The 24152-nt window shown below is 45.3% G+C and overlaps 1 protein-coding gene across 5 annotated transcripts in view; it reads left to right on the forward strand.

The window, feature by feature from the left end:
• Positions 1-22656, forward strand: part of STK32B (serine/threonine kinase 32B) — a 284286-nt gene extending 261630 nt beyond the window's left edge. For 4 of the 5 annotated variants that reach the window (XM_045017298.1, XM_045017296.1, XM_045017299.1 and 1 more), the window contains one exon: positions 11653-12675. In XM_045017298.1, the coding sequence (XP_044873233.1) occupies positions 11653-11830 (178 nt within the window). In that variant the 3' untranslated portion in view covers positions 11831-12675. Of the gene's footprint in view, positions 1-11652; positions 12676-20685 lie in introns of those variants that run through there. The other variant, XM_045017297.1, reaches the window with a different exon arrangement.
• Positions 22657-24152: the final 1496 nt, after the last annotated feature.

Consider the following 24152-nt stretch of genomic DNA (forward strand, 5'->3'; position numbering starts at 1 on the left):
AACAGAGATACACCTGTACCTTGATATAACGCTGTCCTCGGGAGCCAAAAAATCTTACTGCGTTATAGGTGATACCACGTTATATTGAACTTGCTTTGATCCACTGGAGTGCACAGCCCTGCCCCCCTGGAATGCTGCTTTACCGTGTTATATCTTAATTTGTGTTATATTGGGTCATGTTATATTGAGGTAGAGGTGTATCTGTAAAAAGCTTAATGAGCTTTCTTATCAGATAATTTTTTCTTGAGCAGCAGGTTCTATGGTAATGTGGTACAGTTAGGGTAGGATTAGGGATTCATGGAATTATCAGGGTTGGAAGGAATCTCAGGAGGTCATCTAGTCCAACCCCCTGCTCAAAGCAGGACCAATCCCCAACTTAATCCCCAAATCGCCCCCTTGAGGATTGAACTCACACCCCTATGTTTAGCAGGCCAATGCTCAAACCACTGAACTATCCCTTCCCCCAGCCCTGTAACACCCTTGAATTTAATCCCCCCAAAATCTAGATCAATTCTGTTTTGTGGATAAACCAAGTCAGTTGTTGTTGTCTCTGACATCTGAGAATATCCCTAGACTGCCTGACTTTCTCTCACTATGTACCTTTCATCCTGCATCAGCTATCACACAGCAGAAAATATACAGTATTTATTGTGTTATATTTTTCAGTTTGTGGTATGATGAGGAACTTAAGAACATAACATAAGAACATAAGAAAGGCCGTACCGGGTCAGACCAAAGGTCCATCTAGCCCAGTATCTGTCTACCGACAGTGGCCAATGCCAGGTGCCCCTGAGGGAGTGAACCTAACAGGCAATGATCAAGTGATCTCTCTCCTTATGTTCTTATATACCTTTTGCAGATGGCTAGATAATCTCCACTGCAAGGAAGCGATTGGAAACTGATAAGTATAGGGAGTGTTATGAGCAGGGTGAACATCAAGAGGGTAGAGTCAGAAAAGCCCCAGGATTCCATTCAAATGTGTAGACTGAATCCAAAAGACTAATCCTGCAGTACTTCAAGAGTTACCAGCTGTGTCTAGCACTGTCCTTTTCCAGTAAAATTGGAGATTACCTTGATGTTAATTCCTTTTTCTGGACAGTCTCTTAAAATGGCTGCTGAGTTACACACATGTCCTGGACAGTTGTAAGATTTGATGGAGTAGAGAGAGGTAGCTTGGCATACAAGATAAGAGAGGGCATTATAGGCTGAGTGTGCAGCATGAAAGAAGGCCCAGGGTCAATTGTGGATGAAGGTGACGTGAGGAGCATCAGGGCATGCAGAGTCGGCACAGGGAAGCAGTGATATGTATTTCTAAAATAGGAATTGGAAATGGAGGAATCAGGCTTATGTTGACTGTTTTTCCTGCACATTTGGTTTAACAGCACAGGACTCACCAAATAAACAAATGCATTGTGGCCAAGATTTTCAGAAATAGGTGCCTAAGATTTGGCATCTACATACTTATGTAGGCACCTAAATAAGTGGCCAAATCTTCAAAATTGCTGTTCACTCAGTAGCTCCCACTGATATAAATGGGAAGCAGCACTTTTGAATATCAGCCCACTTATTTAGGTACTTAAATAACGATGTGGGAGCCTAACTGTAAGCAGCCAGATTTAAAACATTTTAGTGACCAAAAGCAGTAAGATATATGACTGAAAGCAGTCTTTTGCAGAAGACTAAATGTACCTAGCTGTAATAAGCATGCAGACATTGATACAGCATATGGAGTATGGACACTTCTATGTAAGTGCCAAGTATCATGAGAAAGAGAAAAAAAAACCCCTACTTTTCCAGAGTGTAAAATAACATGATCATTCCCCGAATACAAGGAAAAAACAAATGAGTAAGTAGGCCCTTTTCTTAGCCCTTTGAATCAGCATGGTGAGAGGTTGCAAGGGTAGAGGCTGTGGCTCCTCTGTCTGAAGTGCAGGTGGGGCACTGTAACTTACCTTAGGGTATGTCTACACTTATCGCGCGGGTCGATGCGGTGAGTTCGACTTCTCGGAGTTCGAACTATCGCATCTAATCTAGACACGATAGTTCGAACTCCCCGCGCGCTCCGGTCGACTCCGGAACTCCACCACTGCAAACGTCGGTGGCGGAGTCGACCTTGGAGCCGCGGACTTCGATCCCGCGGCGTCTGGACGGGTAAGTAGTTCGAACTAGGGTACTTCGAGTTCAGCTACGCTATTCGCGTAGCTGAACTTGCGTACCCTAGTTCGACCCCCGCCCTTAGTGTAGACCAGGCCTTAGTTATGTATATTCTTACTGAAGAGTAAGTGCATCCCCAAGAAGCAGGACTGCCCGGAAGCGAAGCAATCCTCCTTCCCAGGCTGCAAAATGGCCATGGAGCCGCTCCACAGGTTCTGCTGCAGCCCTGAGGCAACAGATAGCTCCTGTCGGACCCCTGCCTTATCATGCAGTGAGCAATATCCATGGATCTGCATAGCAGCCAATCTACCAGCCTCACTCCCATTCCTTACTTGGGACACCCGTGTCCCTAACCCCTGACACGCCCCCCCACACACACACACGTCTCCCCACCAACACACACACACAATAGCATTTTGGGAGTCCCTGCAAGGCTGTGCACAGGTGGTGCACACTTTCTCCACAGGCTTCCCAAATCCTCCCTCCCTGTGCAACATGACCAAGATTTTCAAAAGCAGCTAGTGATTTTGTGGGGCTCAGTTTTTAATTATGTCCCACTTAAAACTTCTTAGAATGGCCTAATTTTAGGAGGGATGTGCTCAACTCTTTCTGAAATATCAGGCCCCTGTTTGTTATCTCAAGCTGGGCACCAAAAACCAAGGCAACCAAAATCCCTACTGAGCTTTTGAAAATCTTGGCCCTTTACTGCATCAGTTCAGTTTAATTTGGGAACTCTTGAGAGCTCTGACTGTCATGTGCAGTTGGGATGGAGTTTAATATGCTTTATGTTACTATCTTTTGAATGGGCCAGTGGTCCATATATGCCAGTGGCAGAATTGCCATTGTGTAAAAGGCTTTATTTTTATTAGCATACCTCTTTCAGTTGAACATGAGCTACAAATTATGGAACTCATTTAGGGGACTGTGATGGGGGGTTTACCCCACAGCAATCCTGAAAGGAAGCTCAGAAAGAGCCAATTAGTGTGATAGGCCCCACATGAGGGGAGTAGGCTGGAGGAGCAGCCCCTGATTGGAGGATGAAACTCACTTGAGCAGGTATGGGCTGGGCTAGGATAAAGCCAGGAAGCTGACAACAGAAAGGGCTGTAGTGAGGATGTCTTCAGCCACTCTCTGTACATTAGAGAGTGAAGGAGGGAACCCAGGAAAAGAGTAGGAGCCTGGTCTTGAGGGAAGGGCATACCCCAGAAAGGGAAATCACACAGTGCCCTGGCTGGAGGGCTGAGTCACAAAAAGGAAGCTACAGCCCCTGGAGCAAAACAGGGGCCATCTCGAGTAAGAGAGAGGACAACAAGTGAAGAGACCACAAGGGGAGGCACCAAACCTGGAAGAGAGCTAATCACATGGAGGAAGCACAACCTGCAGTGAGTGAGAACCTCATGCCCGGGACATTTTCACACTGGTTACATTCTCCAATGCTAGCACTTGCCGAGTAATTATATATGTGTGTGTATATGTGTTTCTCTAACCCAAATAAAATGAGCAAATGGGAGTTGTGTAGATGTAGTCTAAAGCTAATAACAAGAATCAATGTTTCCCTTCATTCTTTAAGAGCTGTACTAAAATGTCTCAGTTAAAAAAAAGATAGACTCTAAACAATACCAATATCATGCTTTATTACCCCTTTGTTTTCTCTAGCTAAAACCCACTGTCTGAAACCTATTTCATAGTGATGTTTTGATCCTTTCTGTTGACAAGGTTTTTAAGTCCAAAATTCTATTTCTACTGTTTTCATTTATTATTTCTAGAAAAATCCAGCAATAGCTTTTCCCCAAACATTTGCAGAAGTATCTGAATTTGTATTCTAACAGTTTTACCAACAGTTTCTTAAGAAGCTGATTTTGTTTAGTAGAGCCTTAATAAAAGGAATCCCCTAATGAGAAACCATAGATGAAAGAAAGCTATCTTTTCAATTCATTTTTTTTTTAAATTGTAAAGACAAAATCATATTGGTTGGTCATGATTTTATTAAATGGGCTAAACACAGATTATTCCTGCTATTCTTCCAATGTTATCCTCGCTAGAGAAATCTTCACATCTGGCTGCTTCTATTAACAAATGAGAAGGAACCAAAATAGCCAAAAATACAAGAAACACTATAGAGGCGGAAGTCTGGGCTAGTGGCTTGGGAAGCAAGAACACCCAGTTCTTATCCTCCATGGACTCTTGATCCAAAAAAAAATCTTCTTGGCCACTGACTTCTGTGGCCTTTATATCAGGCACTTTGACCTTGGGCAACTCCCTCAACTCTCTAACCTCAATTTCCATGCATGCTTAATGCACTTTTGTCTTCTTCACAGAGGTGTCCTGAGGGCTTAATAGGGTGATGAGGCAGAGTATTGGATCTGGCAGCACAGATGTACATTTGGGCCCCATGAGAGATTCACCCCAAATGAAGGTAGCAGCATTGCCCCAGTGTTCTGCCAGGGAAAATTTAAGAGCTCTCTAGCATAGAATGTGGAAAAACAGTGCATTCCTTCATAGGTGCTGGAACTGGGGGTGCTGCCGTGCCCCTTGGCTTGAAGTGGTTTCCATTACATGCAGGGTTTACAGTTTGGTTCAATGGCTCTCAGCACCCCCACTATACAAATTGTTCCAGCACCCCTGCATTCCCTGGCCTCATTGCCTAGTTGGTACAGTTCACCTTCTGGTTCCATTGTAAACTTTCTGGGCCTCTGGCTTAATGTTGAAAGATGCTGTGTAATGCAGAACTAATATTAAAAACCATAGGGTATGTCTCTAATTAGTGTTATGTAGCTCTTGGCATTATCTGATGTATTGCTGTCTTGTAGTGGAAATTGTCTTCAAATGCAATGCCATTCCCTGACCATGCAGCAACTCAATTGAAGGGGAAAGAATTGCATTTGGATTGGTACTTCTAAATCATTAATGGTGAACAGAAATGACTGCACAGAAATGGAGCAGTTTATAGCTAAGAAGCAGTTACTAGTCCTGAGAAGCCAGCCAGACTCAATAATGTTTAGCAAGGCATCTTTTTAATTAGGTAAGATTGCTGATGAAGAAAGGCAGGCACGTCCATTACAAAAGGAACAAGGAAGAGATTAGTGAGAAGTAGCACAGTGATCTGAAATGTGGAGGGAGAGAGAGAGAGGGAGAGAGATTTAAGATGAAGCAGGGTCAGCAGAGCATACTTAGAGTAGCAAAAAGAAAAAAAATGTGAGCATTCAGCTATTATGGTGATGAGTGATATAAAAACCTAGATAGATATGAAACCCCTATTAAGAAAAGCAAATCCAACCAGGTACAGAGTGAATCATTATGAATATTCAACTCTACTTGAAAACAGGCACTGTTCTCATCGATCTAACAGCGGCATATGATATGGTGTGGCACACTGGCCTGCTCCTGCTACCTAGGGTCACAGGCATCATTGAACTGTTCCTCCGCGATAGGCGGTTCAGAGTCCATATAGGCGAAAAGACGAGTGCTTGGACACAACAGAACAATGGGCCAGCCCAGGGCTCCATGCTTTCTCCAAACCTGTTCAACCTTTACTTGCTAACAACAGAGTCACGAAAGTTCATTTGCGCAGATGACATCTGTTGCAGTACCCAGGACCAGTGGTGAGCTGGAGCCGGTTCGCACCGGTTGTTAAATTTAGAAACCCTTTTAGAACCGGTTGTAAAGGGCTTTTAAATTTAACAAAGGTTCCAGCAGCTCCCTGCCCTGCCCCCAGTCCCAGCTCACCTGGCTCCAGCTTTGCCTCCTCCTCTGAAGGCTCTCCCTCCAGGCTTCCCGCCAATCAGCTGTTAGGCGGGAAGCCTGGGAGGGCTGAGAAGGAAGCAGCAGCAGCTTCCTGCAGGTAAGCTGTGGGGGGGGGGAGGAGGAGGTGCCGCGTGTCCCCGGCCAGGCGGCGCAGCTCCGGGCTGGCCCCCAGCTCTGACCCTGACCCTGACCCGGCTGGACTCTGGCCAGGCGGGCAGCACGGCTCCGGGCGAGCCCCCGGACCCAACTCTGGGCGGCGCGGCTCCGGGCCGGCCCCCGGCTCGGACCGCGGCCGGGCGGCGCGGCTCCGGGCCGGCCCCCGGCTCGGACCGCGCGGCCGGGCGGCGCGGCTCCGGGCCGGCCCCCGGCTCGGACCGCGGCCGGGCGGCGCGGCTCCGGGCCGGCCCCCGGCTCGGACCGCGGCCGGGCGGCGCGGCTCCGGGCCGGCCCCCGGCTCGGACCGCGGCCGGGCGGCGCGGCTCCGGGCCGGACCCCGGCTCGGACCGCGGCCGGGCGGCGCGGCTCCGGGCCGGACCCCGGCTCGGACCGCGGCCGGGCGGCGCGGCTCCGGGCCGGACCCCGGCTCGGACCGCGGCCGGGCGGCGCGGCTCCGGGCCGGACCCCGGCTCGGACCGTGGCCGGGCGGCGCGGCTCCGGGCCGGACCCCGGCTCGGACCGCAGCCCCGACTCTGACTCTGGCTGGCCGGGCGGCGCGTCTCCGTGCCGGACCCCGACTCCGGCTGGGCGGTGAGGCTCCGGGCCAGACCCAGACGCCGACTTGGACCCCGACTGCAGCCCAGCACCCGTGGCTCCCAGCCCCAACTCTGGGTGGCACGGCTCCCATCTCCAAGCAGCAGGGTAAGGGGGACAGGGAGCAGGGAGAGGGTGTTGGATAGAGGGCGGGGATGGATTAGGGTCAGGACTGGGGGTGGTCAGAAGGCAGGGAACAGGGGAATTGAATGGGGGAAAGGGTCCTGGGGGGGCAGTCAGGAAGGACCAGGGGTTGGATGGGGCGGTGGGAGGCAGTCAGGGGCAGCGGTTCCAGGGGCAGTCGGGAAAGAGAGAAGGGGTGGTAGGATGGGGCGGGGGTCCCGGGGGGCTATCAGGAATAAGAGGAGGGGTGGCAGGGGGCAGTTAAGGGACAGGGAAGGGGGTGGATAGGGCAGGGGTCCTGGGGGGCGGGGCAGGAGTCCCCGGGGGGTGGGGGGGGGTCACCCTCGTGGGGTTAGGAGGAGGGAACCGGTTGTTAATATTTTGGCAGCTCATCACTGCCCAGGACCAGACGGTTCATGAGCTTGATGCCACCATGATCAAGTTAGCTGACGACTGTAAGACTTACTACCTCCAGGGAAGCATCATAAAAACAGTCTCCAGTTTGTTCCATCTTCACCATGCCACCGCAACCTGAGAACTGAATGTTTATCTGAATGGTCAGAAGGTGAAGCATGAAGTAGAACCGGTCTATATAGGTGTCACCTTAGACTGCACACTGAGTAACCATGCCCACCTGACGAAGACATGCAACAATCTTCTTAGCAAACTGGCAGGTTTGTCATGGGGTGCTCGTGCTCCAACTTTGCGGATGTCAGCTCTTGCCACCTCATATTCGGTGGAATTTGGAGTCGATCGTCACACACCAAATTGGTGGATACACAGTTACATGTTGCCAAGCACATAATCTCCAGCACCCTGTGTCCAACTCCACTCCCATGGCTTCTAGTTTTGAGCAACATTGCTCCTCCTCATATCAGAAGAGAGGTTGCCACTGGCAAGTTAGTGGAGAAAGTATGCGCCAACTCAAGCCTGCTGCTGTACAATGACCTTTTTAAACCACCAGCTGCACGTTTGCCGTCACGTCGTCCATTATGTTCTCATCCGCCATGCCAGGATGTAGGGCAGAAACACTCTGGCAAGAGGAATGGATATCTGTTATCTCCAACCAGTCCCTCATCACCAACCCCACAATCTGCCTGACTGGTTTTGACCTGCCCCGTCACCAGTGGTCCCTGTTGAACAGGTTCTGGACTGGGCAAGGTCTTTGTTCAGCCAACCAGTATCGCTGGGGCCTTCATGACAGCCCTTTGTGCAGCTGCGGTGCAACACAGATGATGACGCACACCGTCGAGGAATGCCTGCTGACTAGGGTCCACGGTGGCCTAGAAGAACTGCATCACACCATTGAAGATGCTATTGCTTGGCTAGACAACTATGCACATGCTAAATGATTCAACTCTAATCAAAATAAAATCTCATGAGTGTGCTCAAGAAACCTGTGTTTAAATCGGAATGGAGAAAATGACTGGGATTACAGAGGACAAGTAAAGTAAATATGATCCTACAAAGATCAGATCCAGATGCAGAAATTATTGGGTGAGTTTTAGGCCTGTGTTATGGAGGAGATCAGACTAGATGATCAATGATCAAAATGATCTAAAAATCTATGAAAAGTGCAGAGACTCCTCCATTCATGTTGTTTTCTCTGGGAGGTGAGGGCCCTTAGCCCTTCCCAGGAGGCATTCAGCACCTTGCAGGATCAGGCCAATAGTGTCCAAGTACAAGATTATAGAGAATGACAGGAGGAAAAGAAGAAAATTGCAGACTAGCCCCTTACTACACAAATTTAAGGATGGTATTAGCCTCATGTAGTGACTGCACTGAACACACCCAACTCTGGTGTCTGAAGAGAGGAATAAATGCCACAGCTGGATATTGGACTAGTAGCTTGGAAGTGGAACAAGCTGTGAGATCTGTACACATAGGAAAAGGAATGCAAATTTATGGCAAAATTTCCCTATCAATTATATATGAAGCAAGTCATATTGAAATCATTGGGAGCCATTTAGGCATCTGACGGTCAAATCTGATTCCTGCATGTTACAGCTGTGTGGTCATGGCACTATAGTTAATAAAACGGAGTAATGTAAATTTTCATTAGCATTTAAAAAAACTAAATTCCCTATCCTTAATGTCATTTCCAATTATAAATGTTAGTTAAAACCTAGGAAATTCCAGCAGGGTGTCCTTATCCCCTTCATCAGTCTACACATTGATTAACAGACCTGTTTTAAAATATATATGATTTACATTCAATCAGAATGGTAGCACTAGGCCACAAAGGATTAGCTGCTGATGGAAAAATCTTGAAAAACTTTCTTTTGAAAGACCATTCTATTTGCATAGCAGAGATTTTTCTGGATTCCTCTTCTCCCTTTTATTTAAATTAATGGGAACATTGGTGTGAAAACAGGATCTTTGCTGCTTAGGAATTCAATGGCACCCCCTATTCATTCTTCAGATAAAATGGCTTGGCCATGGAGTTTATATCCAAATCCAACTCTGTGAGTGGGTGAATTTCAAGTTCCAATTCAAGCTTGTTCCATTCATCAAACTCAATACTCCTCACTGCTTTCTATTCTATTTAGCTTCTTATACAGCACCCATCACCATGGCATCTGGGCACTTCCCCAGTTAGCCATGACCATGAAAAAAGGGCTCTTTCTTGTCTGCAGCATAAGACTTTGCCATCTCCTGTCAGATTTAGACTTAGTCATAATGATACATGCCTGCTTGGCTCAGTTCTGTACACCAAAGTATGGAACTACCTACCTGAAAATCTACAATTGGTTAAGAAGAAAGGAGCCAATCAGCTCAGTGACACAGGCCACTGAAAGCCTATCACCCCACTGTCATGCTGTCTTACTGGTTCCCCATGGAACATTTAGTTTAGCTGAAGAATTGGATCATCATCTTCAGACCCTCCATGGGCCTGACCAAAGTTACCTGGGGAGCTGCTGCATACCACATGATCACAACCTCCTGTGATGGCTACCTTCCACTGGAAAAACAGAACGGTCAACCTCAAGCGTGAAACTTGTGTACGCAGGAGATGGAGCTTTCTCAGCACCTCACCTCTGAGTCTGGAACACAATCCCAGAAGAGATAAGAAGGGCCATGAGCCTCAGTAACTGGAGACCAAAATGCAAGCCCACTCCTTTCACCTACATTTCCCATAATAACCCCCACTTATAAAAAACTGAACCCATGAAAAGAACAAAAGCAAACCCCGTGCAAAGTAACCAAAAACATAGTCCCTGATGACTGGATGGAAGAGAGTGAGAAATATATATTTTATGTGTCTGCTTTATAATGTGGAGAGGAACTCTGATGGTACAGTACTGGGGGCCCTATAAAAATGATGTAGCTAGATGGTGGTGGATATACCGAACTGGGGTAATCTCTTGACTACTCAGCCTCTGGGGAAAGAGTTAATAATCTCCATTTCCTAATGGACACGTGTCTCAAACCATCATGAACAACCATGCTTACTTGTGTCCTTATTAGCATCTCAGCAGAGTTGATATGGGCTACAGAAACTGAACTACAGGGGATTCCTCCAAGCCAGAGCTGAGGCATATTGCTAGAGCAATGTGGAAGCATGCATGGCTGCTGTCTGTGCTTGGCTTGGTGGGTAGATAAATAGAAGATTTCAATGGACAATTGTTCTAACAACTTCTCTGTATCTAGATACTTACATGGCCTTCATCTCCACAGGATCTGAGTAGATCACAGTCATTAATGGATTTTATCCTCTCATCACCTCCATGAGAGAGGCTAGTATTAGCCCTATTTTACAGATGGCAGATTAAGTGACCTGCTCAAGATCACACAGTAAGTGTGTGGCAGAGACAAGAATTGAACCCAGATCACATGACTCTCAGCCATGTCCACTGTACACTAATCCATCTGTCCTTCCTCTTTCCTGGAGCAGACCTTCAAAAAATTCTAGATACAGGAAGTACAGCTGCTGAGTTGGTTCCAAGTGGGGGGAAAGGAAGGGAGACAGGGCGTGTTCTGCTTCCTACAGGTAGTGAGGAGCCCACGTGTCCTCTGTTTATTGGACATTTCTCATTGGTGGAGGCTGGTTACTGTTTAAGAGTTGGAGCAGCTGTTTTGTCTCTTGTTTGTGATGCGCACTCTTGTCCTGGGTCAGGTGTTTCTAGGAGAGCAGGAAGATAGATATGACATGGGAGAGCCAGTAAAAGAATGTTTACAGCCAGTAGCTGTTTCTGATTCCCTGGCAGTTTGTTGCTGCTAGAAGGGAAGAAGGAGTGATATTATCTTCTAGGACATCCAGCCCCCACATGTTTGTTGTCTGTCAGGCAGAGTTTATATTCACACATTTATGATCATGTGTAGTCAGTTTAGACTTTCACATTCCATAATTCTGAACCTCTCTATTCTTGTGATACCCACTTTGTGGCTCTCATGGGTCCACAGTTTTGATTACAGCACCCATCTGGCACACCTGAGGCAGCACAGATACACAACATTAAGCAATTTGGTACTAATAAGCAAACACAGCTGAGTTTTTCTCCTGCTACCAAACCACATCGAAAGCCACCAGAAAACAATACCATGCCCTTCCTTTCAGGAGCCAGGAAGTGGCAGGAGGGTAGAAGAGTCGCAGAGTAATGATGGATTGCTGTTGTGGGGTTGTGTCATACTGTCTCATGGCTTTACATCACTACATGTTGACAGTGAGCTGCGGCATTGCATACATCAACAGTGAAACTTCAAGAAGTCATGTCATTGTATCCATCCAGCATCACAAAGGGCCTGGTGACTCATAATTATCTCTTTGTAAGTTCTTTGGCCAGTGACAAATTACAAGGTCACTGAGGTGAGGGAGAAGTCTGGGGAAAACATGGTACAGCTTGTTAATGAGCCTGTCTTTCGTAGTTTTTTCTTTTTAAGGCCCCAAGCTCAGAGCTCCAGGATCAAGGTGAAGATGGAGCATCCCTGCATAGCTGGGAGGATAATTATTGCAAACAGCTCTACATGTGGTTGCAGGCAAAGCAGTGTCCTACTCCCCCATAATTTCCTTTGGGTGTGGTCCTGGTGGTGGACAGGTCAAAGCACCTGCTGTGGGTAGTCTGCTGACTGCCTTTCAAAAGGAGAAAACTCTTGCTCCCAACCTCACTCTACCATTCAAAGCAGGCTGGAAAATGTCTTTGCTTGGAATATCTTTTGGCAGGCTGACTGCTTCTGAGAATAATACACATACGTAAGCGAGAGCCTGGAGCAATTTATGAACAGGAACAAAGAGCATGGCTTTGATAGGCTAAAGAGATGATTGCCCCGTTTAAGCTTCACAGAAACTTATTACCCTACGAGAGATTTTAGGAGCAGCCTCCACTTTGCTTGTATACTTGTTACAAAGGCCATCCCTAGACTAGAAAAAATAAATCATGTTTTAAATAATACATTTTTAAACAATAGTGTAGACTAGCTTATCTGGTCATGGTCATCTGAGACCCTATTTTTAAGTATGACCTATTTTCCTAGTCTGGGTTGAACCTTAATGCTAATTGGGCAGTGACGTTTCATTTTTTTAAATGGTGGAACATCACTGCTGTTTTCATTTATTTACTCCTCCTCTTTAGTCTTATTTTGCTTTGTCTATTCCCATGGTAAGCCTGAGATCTCAAGGCACTGTAGGTCACAGTATATGGTCTAATTTATCCCTTGAATTCCACATACCAGTATTTCACATGTTAGTCAGTCTTTATGTGCACCTGAACCCATTATACTTGATTGTAAAGTGTCAGTTGATGGCAAATTATATTCGCAGACATTGACTGAACATAATTACTCAACAGGAACCATCAATCTGAATCAGTTATCTATGGTGTATGAATGTTTCCCTGAGGATTTTAAGAATGAGTAGGAGTAAATGTCATAGGTGTGCCAACAGTGCAAGACGGTATTTAAGTATGCAGGGCCATTTCCATCAGTATTGTATCTGTAATGTTAAGCTATAAGTAAAACAGATCTATCAATTGTATTGAATTAAATTAAACGGATTTATTTGATTACCTGGTAAGCTAGTGAGCTACCAAAACACATGCGTTAGTAAGCAAACACAATGTTGGGAAGTGATGTAGGGATTGTGGTATAGTATGATTCTTGTTGTTTTTATTACAGTAATGCCCAGAGGACCTTATTAGGGTTAGGGCTCTGTTGTACTAGTTGCTGTTCACACACATAGGAGGATACAGTTTCTGCTCCAAAGAGCTTAGAACAGGGGTAGGCAACCTATGGCACGTGTGCCAAAGGCGGCACGCGAGCTGATTTTCAGTGGCACTCACACTGCCCGGGTCCTGGCCACTGCTCTGCATTTTAGTTTAATTTTAAATGAAGCTTCTTAAACATTTTAAAAACCTTATTTACTTTACTTACAACAATATTTTAGTTATATATTATAGACTTATAGAAAGAGACCTTCTAAAAATGTTAAAATGTATTTGTGGCATGCAAAACCTTAACCCCAATGCTGGCAGCCAATTCTATGGTAAACTAACTAAAGATGTATTAGCTAAGAAAAGGAAATGAGTTATTGAGAGGTTAAAGCAGGTAAAATATATGTACAGGTGAGTCAGTCTATAATTCCAAATGGCAGCAGTTATGTGATAGCCTGCCAGTTTCCCAAAAGTCTCTCAGGGCTACCCAGAATAACTCTGGGGATCACCATCTTCTCATTGAGTTAATCTGCCCTATTAGAATCCAAACAGGCCAGAGATGAAGGACCTTTCCTTTAATCCATTCTTATAACTGCTTCTCAGAGCAAACAAACTGACAGTGACACTACCCGGGTGGGCTTTTCCTTTGATAATGGAGAGTGAGGAATTCATTTTGAGTCTTTGACCTCCGATCTTCACTAACGCTAAGATTTAGTCATTGGGATTTTTAGTAAAAGTCATGGACAGGTCACAGGCAATAAATGAAAATTCCATGACTTTTACTATAAATACCCCTGACTAAAATTCAGCAGCTCCTGGGGCCCCAGGGTGCTCCTGTTCTGGGTGGCCTTGAGACACTGCCACTCACTGCTCCGAAGCCCCTGGCGACTGCTGCTGATCCGAGACCACCGCTGCTCAGGCGGCCTCCAGGGCCAGTGGCACCAGCCGCTGCTCAGGTGGCCTGGGGGCCAGCTGCCCCACCAGCTGGCCCCATGGTCCACCCCAGCAGCCGCCTGTGTGGAAGTCCCAGAAAATCATGGAATCCGTCACTTCCAGATCTCCATAACAGACTCACCGCCTTTATCATGACACACAATGGCACTTTTCTGTTAAAGTTCTTCATTTGCATTTCACAAGGCCTCTTTCTTGTCTGATGGGTTATTTAGTTCCAGGGGTATTTACAATGTAAATGTTTACTATTACATTATAACAGGATACAGAGAAGTGAAAACAATCCATGTAACATCCCATTAGTTTTCATGACGTTTAAACACCAAATACACTCTGAACCATTTAACAATTACTTTGATCTATACTAATACACAAGAGAAGTGACGTGATGTGCCAGCATCACACTAACTCCATTTAATGTAAAATTATTATTACGTAAGTTCTGATATATTTAGCTATAACACATTTTGCTCATAGAGTTGCTATACTGTATCTGTTACAGAGGAGACACTGTGTTCTCTTATGGAGACTTTACTGCTGTTCATTCTTGTTGTCATTTTTCCTTAATCTAAATTAAACTCCCTCCAAGTGAGAGTAAATATTTTCCTCTTTGTGTATGGAAATGCAACATTAGCAAGTGTGTTTATCTAATAAGAGGATCATCTTTTGTTTTGCTATAAGATCTAAATAATACTAAAACCCAATAAATGACAAGGATTTTTACCCACCTATCATCGGGTTGGTCAGTTTGTTTTCAACATGGGAGATAACTCCCCCAAATTTTGACTTAGGCAAATTGAGAGCAACTTCAGCAGCAGAGTTTGCATATTTCTCTCTGTTTCTGTCTCTTATTCCTCAAACTGCAGCTAGCTATAAAAGCAGGCAGATGAGAACTAAGTGCAGTGTTGCAGGTGTAAGGCCAACAATAAAATTCAGTTATGACCTGCAAAATACTCCCAGATTGTTCAGTTTCACAAACACTCAGAACAGCAAAAGCCACTTCCTAAGGGGGAAAAAACTACTAGGAAAAGGCAGACAGAGAATTTATCAAGTGTTTTTGTATCAAGCTTAATTCTTATGCTCCACAGTGGCAGCCAGACATCAAGTCAACCTGCGTATTGTCCAAGAAATCATATTCACTTATTGATATTTTCTTCTGTTGCAGACAACCATTGTCTACAATTGATGGTAAAATGATGGCCCAAAAAATAATGGGGGAAGGTTTCGAAGTGGTGCATGTAGCCCATTATTTTCATAGTACATGCACATACTGTAGGTCCTGACTATTACTTTTCAAAAATTGCCCTAATATTATAGTGTGGGTACCCTGGTGGGTCTGTATGAGCTTCCAGCGGAAGTAAACAAAGGATTGCTGTAGCACATAAAAAGCTTAAATTCACCCCCAGCTTAAGCGTGCATAAAAACTCGAGGATGGTCCTGCTGGAAATGAAATCTGTACCTCTGGCAGAGCCTTACGGTGGGAGTGGGAAGGGGGTCATTGGGCCATAAGCTGACCTGCAAAAGGATGAGAACCCCCTATTGGTGCAGCAGGTTTAGTTGGTGCAGGCAGCTGCACTTTACATCTGCACTTTGCCAGCTGGGTTGCTGAATTTGTTCCTATTACTTCAGTGTCAGCAAATTCCAAATATTTAAGCCTGTAAAGGTAAATCACAAAATGTCTTTCACATGCGATTCCCCACTGAAGTGTAAATCATAAGCCTTGTAGAAACCGTTCCTTTAGATTATATATCACTGATTCAGAGCAATCTGGATAATTTGGTAAACAGGGTGCAAGCAAACAATATCAACTATGTTTTAATGTGGGTAAATGTACATATCTAGGAACAAAGAATGTAGGCCATTTCTACAGGATAGGGGACTCTATCCCGGGAAGCAGTAACTCTGAAAGATATCCGCTGAATATGAGCTCCCAGCTCACTGCTGTGGCCAAAAGAGCTAATGTGATCCTTGGATGCATAAACAAGCGGATCTTGAGTAGGAGTAGAGAGGTTATTCTATTTCTTTTTTGTGTGGCTGCTGCTGGCATACTATGTCCACAATTCAGGAGGATGTCGATAAACTGGAGAGGGTTCAGAGAAGAGCCGTGAGAATGATTAAAGGATTAGAAAACTTGCCTTCTAGTGAAATACTCAAAGTGCTCAATCTATTTAATTTAACAGAGAGAAAGTTAAGGGATGATTTAATTACAGTCTGTAAATGTCCATATGGGGAACAAATATTTAATAATGGGCTTTTCAGTCTAGCAGAGGAATGTATAACTTTATCCAGTAGCTGGAAATTTGAAGCTAGACAAATTCAGACTGGAAATAAGGCGTACATTTTTAATAGAATAATTAAGCACTGGAACAGTTTACCAAGGGTTGTGGGAGATGCTCCATCACTGACAATTTTAAAATCAAGATTGGATGCTTTTCTAAAAAAATGCTTTAGGAATTAATTTGGAGAACTTCTATGGCCTGTGCTATATAGGAAGACAGCCTAGACGATCACAATGCTTTTGGCCTCCAAAAACTATGAATATCAAGGACTCAACAGAGGGCAAGACCATGCCAACCTCTGATGTGAGCGTGCAGTTGCACGGAAGGAAATTGATAAGTAGTTTTTTATCCTTTACTGCCAACACAGACAGCATGAAGATCAAGAAGAATCACAGCCCCTCAGTTAATTGATCAAGTCTATTCAAAGACTCTCAAAAGTCTGAAAACCCTGAATCCAGAGTCTATCTTTAGGAAACATTGTGAATCCTTCCTCTTGGAGGAAGTCTTTCCACCATAAGTGATGCTCACAGTATGAACATTCTGTTAATCCTACGTCCCTAACAATCAAAAGAAAAAAAATACCAACCCCAATCAGAGTTTTGACGTGAAAAAGGGAGAGGTGACAGTCTCCATGAAGTCTGCTAGGGATTTCACGATTGCTACTGATTTTATGAGGAAAGCTCTCAGAAGCACACAGGTTTCAATGGGAATTAAGATTTTCAAAAGTGCCTAATTCAGGGGTTCTCAAACTGAGGGTCATGAGCTGTCAGCCTCCACCCCAAACCCTGCTTTGACTTCAACATTTATAATGGTGTTAAATATATAAAAAGTGTTTTTAAGTTATATGGGCGGGGGGGTCGCACTCAGAGGCTTGCTATGTGAAAGGAGTCACCAGTACAAAAGTTTGAGAACCACTGGCCTAATTCCTATTGAAATTAATAGGAGATAAGCACTTATGTGTGTCTGAAAATCCTATTTTTGCCTGTCTGCATCTTTAGGCACGTTTAAAAATCTGGCCTTCATATACTATCAGAATGGACAGCAGTACACATAAGATGCTAAAACCAGAAAAAGATCATTATAATTCTCTAGCCTGACCTCCTGCATGAAAATTTGAAGAGTGATCTTCTGGCTCAATTTATGATGATTTATGGTGATTCCCCCCCCCCCCCCCCGAAGAAAAACCTCAACCCTTTTCATGGGATGTGAATTCTGTTTCCTGGCCCAGCTCTCGTCAGTATCATTATTGCCATTATACAACTGGGGAAATGGAGGCACAGAGCAGGGAAGTGACTTGCCCAAGGTTGTCCAGCAGGCCAGAGCAGAAATAGAACCTGGGCCTCCTAACTCTCTGCCCTGGGCTCTAGCCACTAGGCCATACTGCCCAGTAAATATTAGAGTGCTTGGAGCCTTGGATAGGATTCTTTTTTAATATATTGTAAAAAATCTAAATAAGTAAATGAATAAAATAGTAATAATAAAGATTACCCACACATTATGCATAGCAGTCAACAAATCTATCCATTAAGTTGACTATAAAGACCAATCAAATTCAGTCTTCAGTTATACGTAACTAAGCTGGACACTGGGAAAAAGTATCCTCCACCACCACCACATTGTATATATAACCCATCTTTCCAGCCTGATCTCATTAAGTGACACGCTGGCCCTGTAGGATAGGTACAGAATGGAAAGGGATTGCTTTGCTTATGTCAAACGTGGAATGCAGCAGCTCTTTAACAGCAAACAGAAGTACTAGGCATGTTCTGAACAATATGTCCCCAGGTGAAATTGCAGGAGGAACTTATTTCAGCGGCTTACAACGAGCTGCATAGGAAAGTGGTCAGTCTAACAGGGTTAACACCCTCATTTTTTTTTAGATAAAAAATGCCATATGATATTTAAAGGCCTGGGTTTCAGTTTTGTGTCTCATCCGACCAATGCAGCTCCAGCAGCACTGTGCCCCGTGCTGGAGCATTGGTTCAGTACCGACTCAAAGAGAAAAGTGCCACTTTCCCTCTGGAAACAAAACAAACAACTGTGCACCGGGGGGGGCACGCTAGGGCAGAGGTGCTCTTTGTACCACCCTCAGAATGGGGCCCCTCCTTTGATCTCCTCTTAACATCCCCCCACCGCCAACCCCCCGGCATGCTTTGTGCCAATTTTAATGCTTGTAGATGAGTTCAGACTTTTTGCTGAGACCTGATGTTTTTTGCTTTGCACTTTTCTTGAGAGGCTTTTTTCCTTTGACGTTGGTTTTAGAAACCCGGCTTCTCAGCTGGGTTCTCCTGATTCAGTGTTGATGGGCCAGCTATGTATGTAGTAAGCAGACTCATGGCTGTAGGGAGGAGGATGTTCTGGAGTCTGTTGGCCCCTGGAATACTATCTCAGAACTCCCTAAGGCCAAATTGGCTAGGACAATATCCATTCTCTGGTCTCCCCTTAACCCATTCTCTGCTTGTCCTTACCCAATGCAGTTCTACACACACACACAGTATCCATCCATTCTGCACCCTTTACCACCCCACCCATACATTTTTTCCAATCAATTTTGTTTTGCTCCCAGCAATGTCTGCTGTGGCTCCCCACAAATTAATCAGTTCAGCTCTGTCCTGACTTCCTCCTGTGCAGGGCCGCCCAGAGGATTCCGAGGCCCTGGGGGTCTTCGGCGGCAGGGGTCCTTCCGTTCCGGGACCCGCCACCGAAGTGCCCCAAAGACCCGTGACAGGGACCCCCCCCCGCCGCCGAATTACTGCCAAAGTGCAGCCGGGTCTTTGGCGGTAATTCGGTGATGGGGGGCCCCTGCTGCGGGTCTTCGGGGCACTTTGGCGGTGGGTCCCGGAACGGAAGGGCCCCTCGCCGCCGAATTACCGCCGAAGACCTGGCTGCACCCTCCGCCAGCGAAGATCGGGAGCAGAAGAAGCTCCGGGGGCCTGGGCCCCACAAGAGTTTTCCGGGGCCCCGGGAGCAAGTAAAGGACCCTGCTCCAGGGGCCCCAAAAAACTCTTGTGGGGGCCCCTGCAGGGCCCGGGTCCTGGGGCAAATTGCCCCACTTGCCCCCCCCCGGGTGGCCCTGCTCCTGTGTCATTCAACCATCTATTCTGTGCTCCCTTTTCCCAGTCAGTTCATATCTGCAGCCATGATTAATCGCTTCTAGAATTGCTCCATCCTAAATTTTATCTTTTCTTTCCTTCCCTCACTGGTTCTGTCTATATTTTTTTCATTTCTGTGCTTCTGGCCTCAAAATTCCTGATAACTGGCCTGGGAATCAGGAAATGGGAGAAGGCGGGGAGCAGTACGGTGCATTGGGACTTGTTGGCTAGGCTGGGAGAAAACAGAGCAACCTTTTCCTCATTTATGCTCTCCACCTTCCAACCAACAGACATGTGACATCAGCCATCAAAAGGTGTTGAACACCTGTATTTCATTGTGTTGTCAGCATAATATAATGGTTTTTAGCTATAAAAGCCTGTTTTTAAAGGATTTTCTTTTCACTCTGAGTGAAATCATTTGCCAAAGAAAGAAAACCTGGAAAAATAAATTGTCACATGAAACCGAGAAGTCCTCCACACACTATGCTGCAGCATCCACTGGGTGGCACAATTGTGCTGCATTCTCAGGATCAGTATGCAAATTGCACCCTGTGGCAGTGGGTTGTGGACATGGGCTGAGACTGGATGTGGAATGGCCCTCTAGCTTGGCCCAGAATGATCCCAATGGGCAACTGCCAGCAGCTCACTCAGGGCCGCTCCCAGCAAACATCTCCTGTTTCCCCCAGTGATTTACCAGCGTTTGGAACAATTATGTCTGGCCAGCGGTGTTGGCTCAACAACAAGTAGGTGCAATAGTTGTGAACAAAAAGTGTATCTAAGTCTTAGAAAGCTGCCACTGGCCTTAGTCGCCCACATCAGCTTTGCAGTTAGCGCTGGTCAGTTTTTAAAGCACTGGGAAACGCTGGGGTAATGGTAACACATCATTTCTATATTCAGAGCATTGCACAGATAAACACGTCACTCTTCATGCACCCCTGGGTAAGTACGATCATCGCCCCATTTACACATGGGGAAGAGGGCAGAGCACTGCAGTGACTTACCCACAGCCCCTCAGTGAGTCAGACCTGCCAATTCCCAACTCTGTGAAAAGTCCTTCACACCACAGAGAAGTACGGTTTGGCCAAGGTAAAAAAGGCAGGGGATTATATACCACCACAGTAATTCCCTCAGTAATTATGCTCAAGTAAATTTGTTAGTCTCTAAGGTGCCACAAGTACTCCTGTTCCTTTTGAGTAATTCCCTAGTCATTTTGGTCAGCATAGGGGAGTGGGCGGAACCACGGCTCCTCCCCTTGCACACTCCTTTTTCCTCCCTTCCCTTCCCACTCACTCAAAGTAGAGTAGGTTACGGGCAAGTAGTGGGCAAAACTGGACCCCACATGCAGTGGGAATATGTACATATCCCTAAGCCAATGGGCACAGCACTTTTATTCTTATATGATTATTTGTCCACAGTTTATATATGTATCATTTTAATCCCTGGTAGACTGAGAAGACAGCAGGAACAGAGTGGTCAGACGTCTAGTTTGGACAGGAGAGCATCCCTTCAAACACATGGAAAACTTCAGGATGGACGCAACAACAACCTACTGGGACATGGGTGCACAAAAGGCTGCAGCAGCTAGTTGGACATGCATCTTGTTGCACAGTTTAACACCGAAAGGGTCCGTGAAAGCTCATCTCTGTGCACAGCTTGATATTTCACCTCCCCCCTCCCCCCCCCTCAGAAAACTGACTCCTACAAAAAAGTGCAATTCCATTGCTGAGTACAAAAATACAAAGCACACAGATTGGGAGCTCAATTTACACAGATGACACTGTCTCTCTTTAGACTGTGCTACCAGAAAAATGACCATCAGCAGCAAAATGTAAGGGGTTTCTATGTTGACCCTCTTTTTGTAACATCTTCAAAATCCTGGAACAAAACTTGAAAGAATTCATTTGGACATGGTCTCCAAGGTTGGCAAGTTTCTGGTTACTTGCAAGATACAGTGCTGTCTTGGCCAGCTTTGTCCTTAAAATCTTACATTATCAAATGTTAAAGGAAATACTCTGTTAATTAAAACAATCTACTTAAATTGGAATATGGAATTTTGGGAGACTGATAAACACAGGCCAAACATTTGCCATTAAGGTCATAATGTATGTATACAATGTAAATATATTAATGTAGTGTGAAATAGACCAAATATCTAATACTTTCATTTAACTATCTGAAATGAGTTGAAAGAGTCGTAGCATGAATGTTCTTTAACTTTATTCATTCTGCTTGATAGTAGAAGACCTGATCCTGGTCTCATTAAAGTCAATGAGAGGTTTGTTGTTGATTTTAGTGGCAGCAGAATCAGACACATGGATAGTGTATTATTATGAAAGTGAAAGATCATAGGCTGCGCAATTGAGAACTCAAAATCTGAAAACTAAAATTGTTAGAAATTTGCTCATGTCCCTAACATTTAGAGAGAAAGATGTTGTTATAAACTGTGAAAAAGTAATGTGTCTGTTTCCAGTGATCTGTTCTGGTTAAGAATTGTCTTGGATAGAGAAAAATACATCCACTTACTTAGGAGTAACACTCATATAAAACGCTTTTTTTAAAAAAAAATTATGGACACCTTCATATATTTATAGTATTTTCATAATTTGGTACATCCACATTTTGTTAATAAATGCATAATTGTTCTGCTGTGTTGTTTTATTATTTTTTAAGATCAACATCTGTAAGCAAATCTTTATTTTCAACTTTTTAAAAAAATAAATTAGACTTTTTGGAAGTGATAATAAGCATATTTTATTTAACGTATTCTATTTTTATTGTATTGATTATAGTGTAATTTTTTTACACAAATCCTATTTTTTTTTAATAATTGAGTCTATTTTTAGATTTGGTCGCACATTATATATAATTTTTGGCATAAAACATTCATAATTTAGATCCTTGCAGCTTACAAGTCTAGTGTCGTGAAATAGAATGATTTTAGATCTGTCATCTGAAAATGATGTTGTTAATTACTTAGCTGTGGCATAGCCTGGAATAAACACAGGATCAAGACAAGGAGCAGAGTTTTTCTGGGCCCGTAGATGGCAACTTTCATTGTCCAAAATAAACCTTTTTGCTTATACTTTTTTAGAATGACCTTGTTCTTGCTTAAAGTTTGTTTCCCTTGGAAAAAAGCACAGCTAGTACCATTTCATGTAGTTTCTAGCGACTTCCATATTCCTACTGTAATTTAAATGAACATACAGGAAATGGTCCTGAAAGTACCTGTATGAGTAACTTTACTACTTTGAGTAGTGAGAGACCACTCACAAAGTAAATGTTTGCAGGCTCAACCCTATCTATGATAAATATAGGTAGTATATGAAATACTTGTGAAGTTGAAAAAAGCATGACCAATCCAGAACAATGGCTATACACATTGTAATTATGATTGTTTTGGGTGAAATTACATTTCTATTACCGTTGCTCATGTTCGGTCTGGTGCAGCATTGGCAAAATAAGGGATTCTGTGTCCATGGAATAAAATGTAAGGAAAGTAATGATCTACTCCAGAATTTCTTTATAGCAAAATTTCTTCAATAACCAATCATATCATAAACTGAGGATTTCTCCTGAAGGTGGAATTTAGTTAGCAGCAGGAGCATATGGTCTGGTCTTGCAGGGTGCTAAGACCTCAATTCCCATTATAGTCAACTGGAGGCAAGGGGGCCTGATGCCTCATAGTCTGTTGCCATGTGTTCGGTGTCCTGACACCTCAGGGTTGCCAGCTGTCCAGTTTTCGAGTGGAACACCTGGTCGAAAAGGGACTTCAGCTGCTCCAGTCAGCACTGCCGACTGGGCTGTAAAAAGTCCGGTCAGCAGTGCTGCAAGGCTAAAGCAGGCTAGTCCCTACCTGTCCTGGCACCACACTGCACCCCTGAAGTCGCCAGCAGATCTGGCTCCTAGGCGGGAGGACCACAGGGCTCCACGCTCCTATTGGCTGGGAACTGTGGCCAATGGGAGCTGGGGGGGGGGGTGCCTGTGGATGAGAGCAGTGTGAGGAGCCTCCTGGCCCCCCCAGCCTAGGAACCAGACCTGCTGGCCGCTTCCAGGGCGCAGTGCAGTGCCAGGACAGGGCAGGGAGCCTGCCTTAGTCTCACTGTGCTGCTGACTGGAAGCCGCCCAAAGTAACCTCAACCCCCTGCCCCAGCCCTGAGCCCCCACCCAAACCCTGATCCCTCTCCTGCACCCCAGAGCCCATACCCCCTCCCACGCCCTGCCTCAATCTGCAGCCCCCTCCCACATTCCGAATCCCTCAGCCCCACCCTCTAACCTGGAGCCCCAGCCTGCACTCCCCAGTTAGAGCCCTCCCTCCCTCCCTCCCACACACCACCCCCTACCCCAGCCCAGTGAAAGTGATGGGAGGGGGGCAGCGAGCCACCAAGGGGGGGGAATGTAGTGGGGGGGACCTCCTGGCAGGGGTGGGGCTAGGGTGTTCAGTGTTATCCAATTAGAAAGTTGGCACTCCTACTCACAGAAAATACTCAGCCCCCTCATGGACTGGTTCTCCAGTGTGCAGTCCTGCTCTAAAAGGCAACTCTTAAAACTGGCATTTGGGGTTCCATGCTTAGTGCCGCTTCATTTCTGAGACAAATGTGTTCACTTTGCATGAAATTCATGGAGCTAGTAGTCACCCTTCCCCGGATCTGAGTGTCAGCCCCTTCCGCACCCCTCTCCCCCGTTCATTGAACTTTGAAAGTCTAGCTAGGTTCTTACCATCCTGCACATCAGCATCACCACCAAAGTTTCTGCAAATCAAATTATGCCTTCAGTTACTCCTGTGGAACCCACGCTGAGTTCCAGCAATGACATTAATGACACCTGTGCAAAATCATGACCCTCCCATGTTTGTGCAGGTGTAGCTGATTGGCCTGTAACTGGAATGTCTGATGATGATGCACAAGAAAGTAAGG

This window comes from Mauremys mutica, chromosome 5 (assembly GCF_020497125.1).
Source record: "Mauremys mutica isolate MM-2020 ecotype Southern chromosome 5, ASM2049712v1, whole genome shotgun sequence".
In the NCBI taxonomy this organism is placed as follows: Eukaryota; Metazoa; Chordata; order Testudines; family Geoemydidae; genus Mauremys; species Mauremys mutica.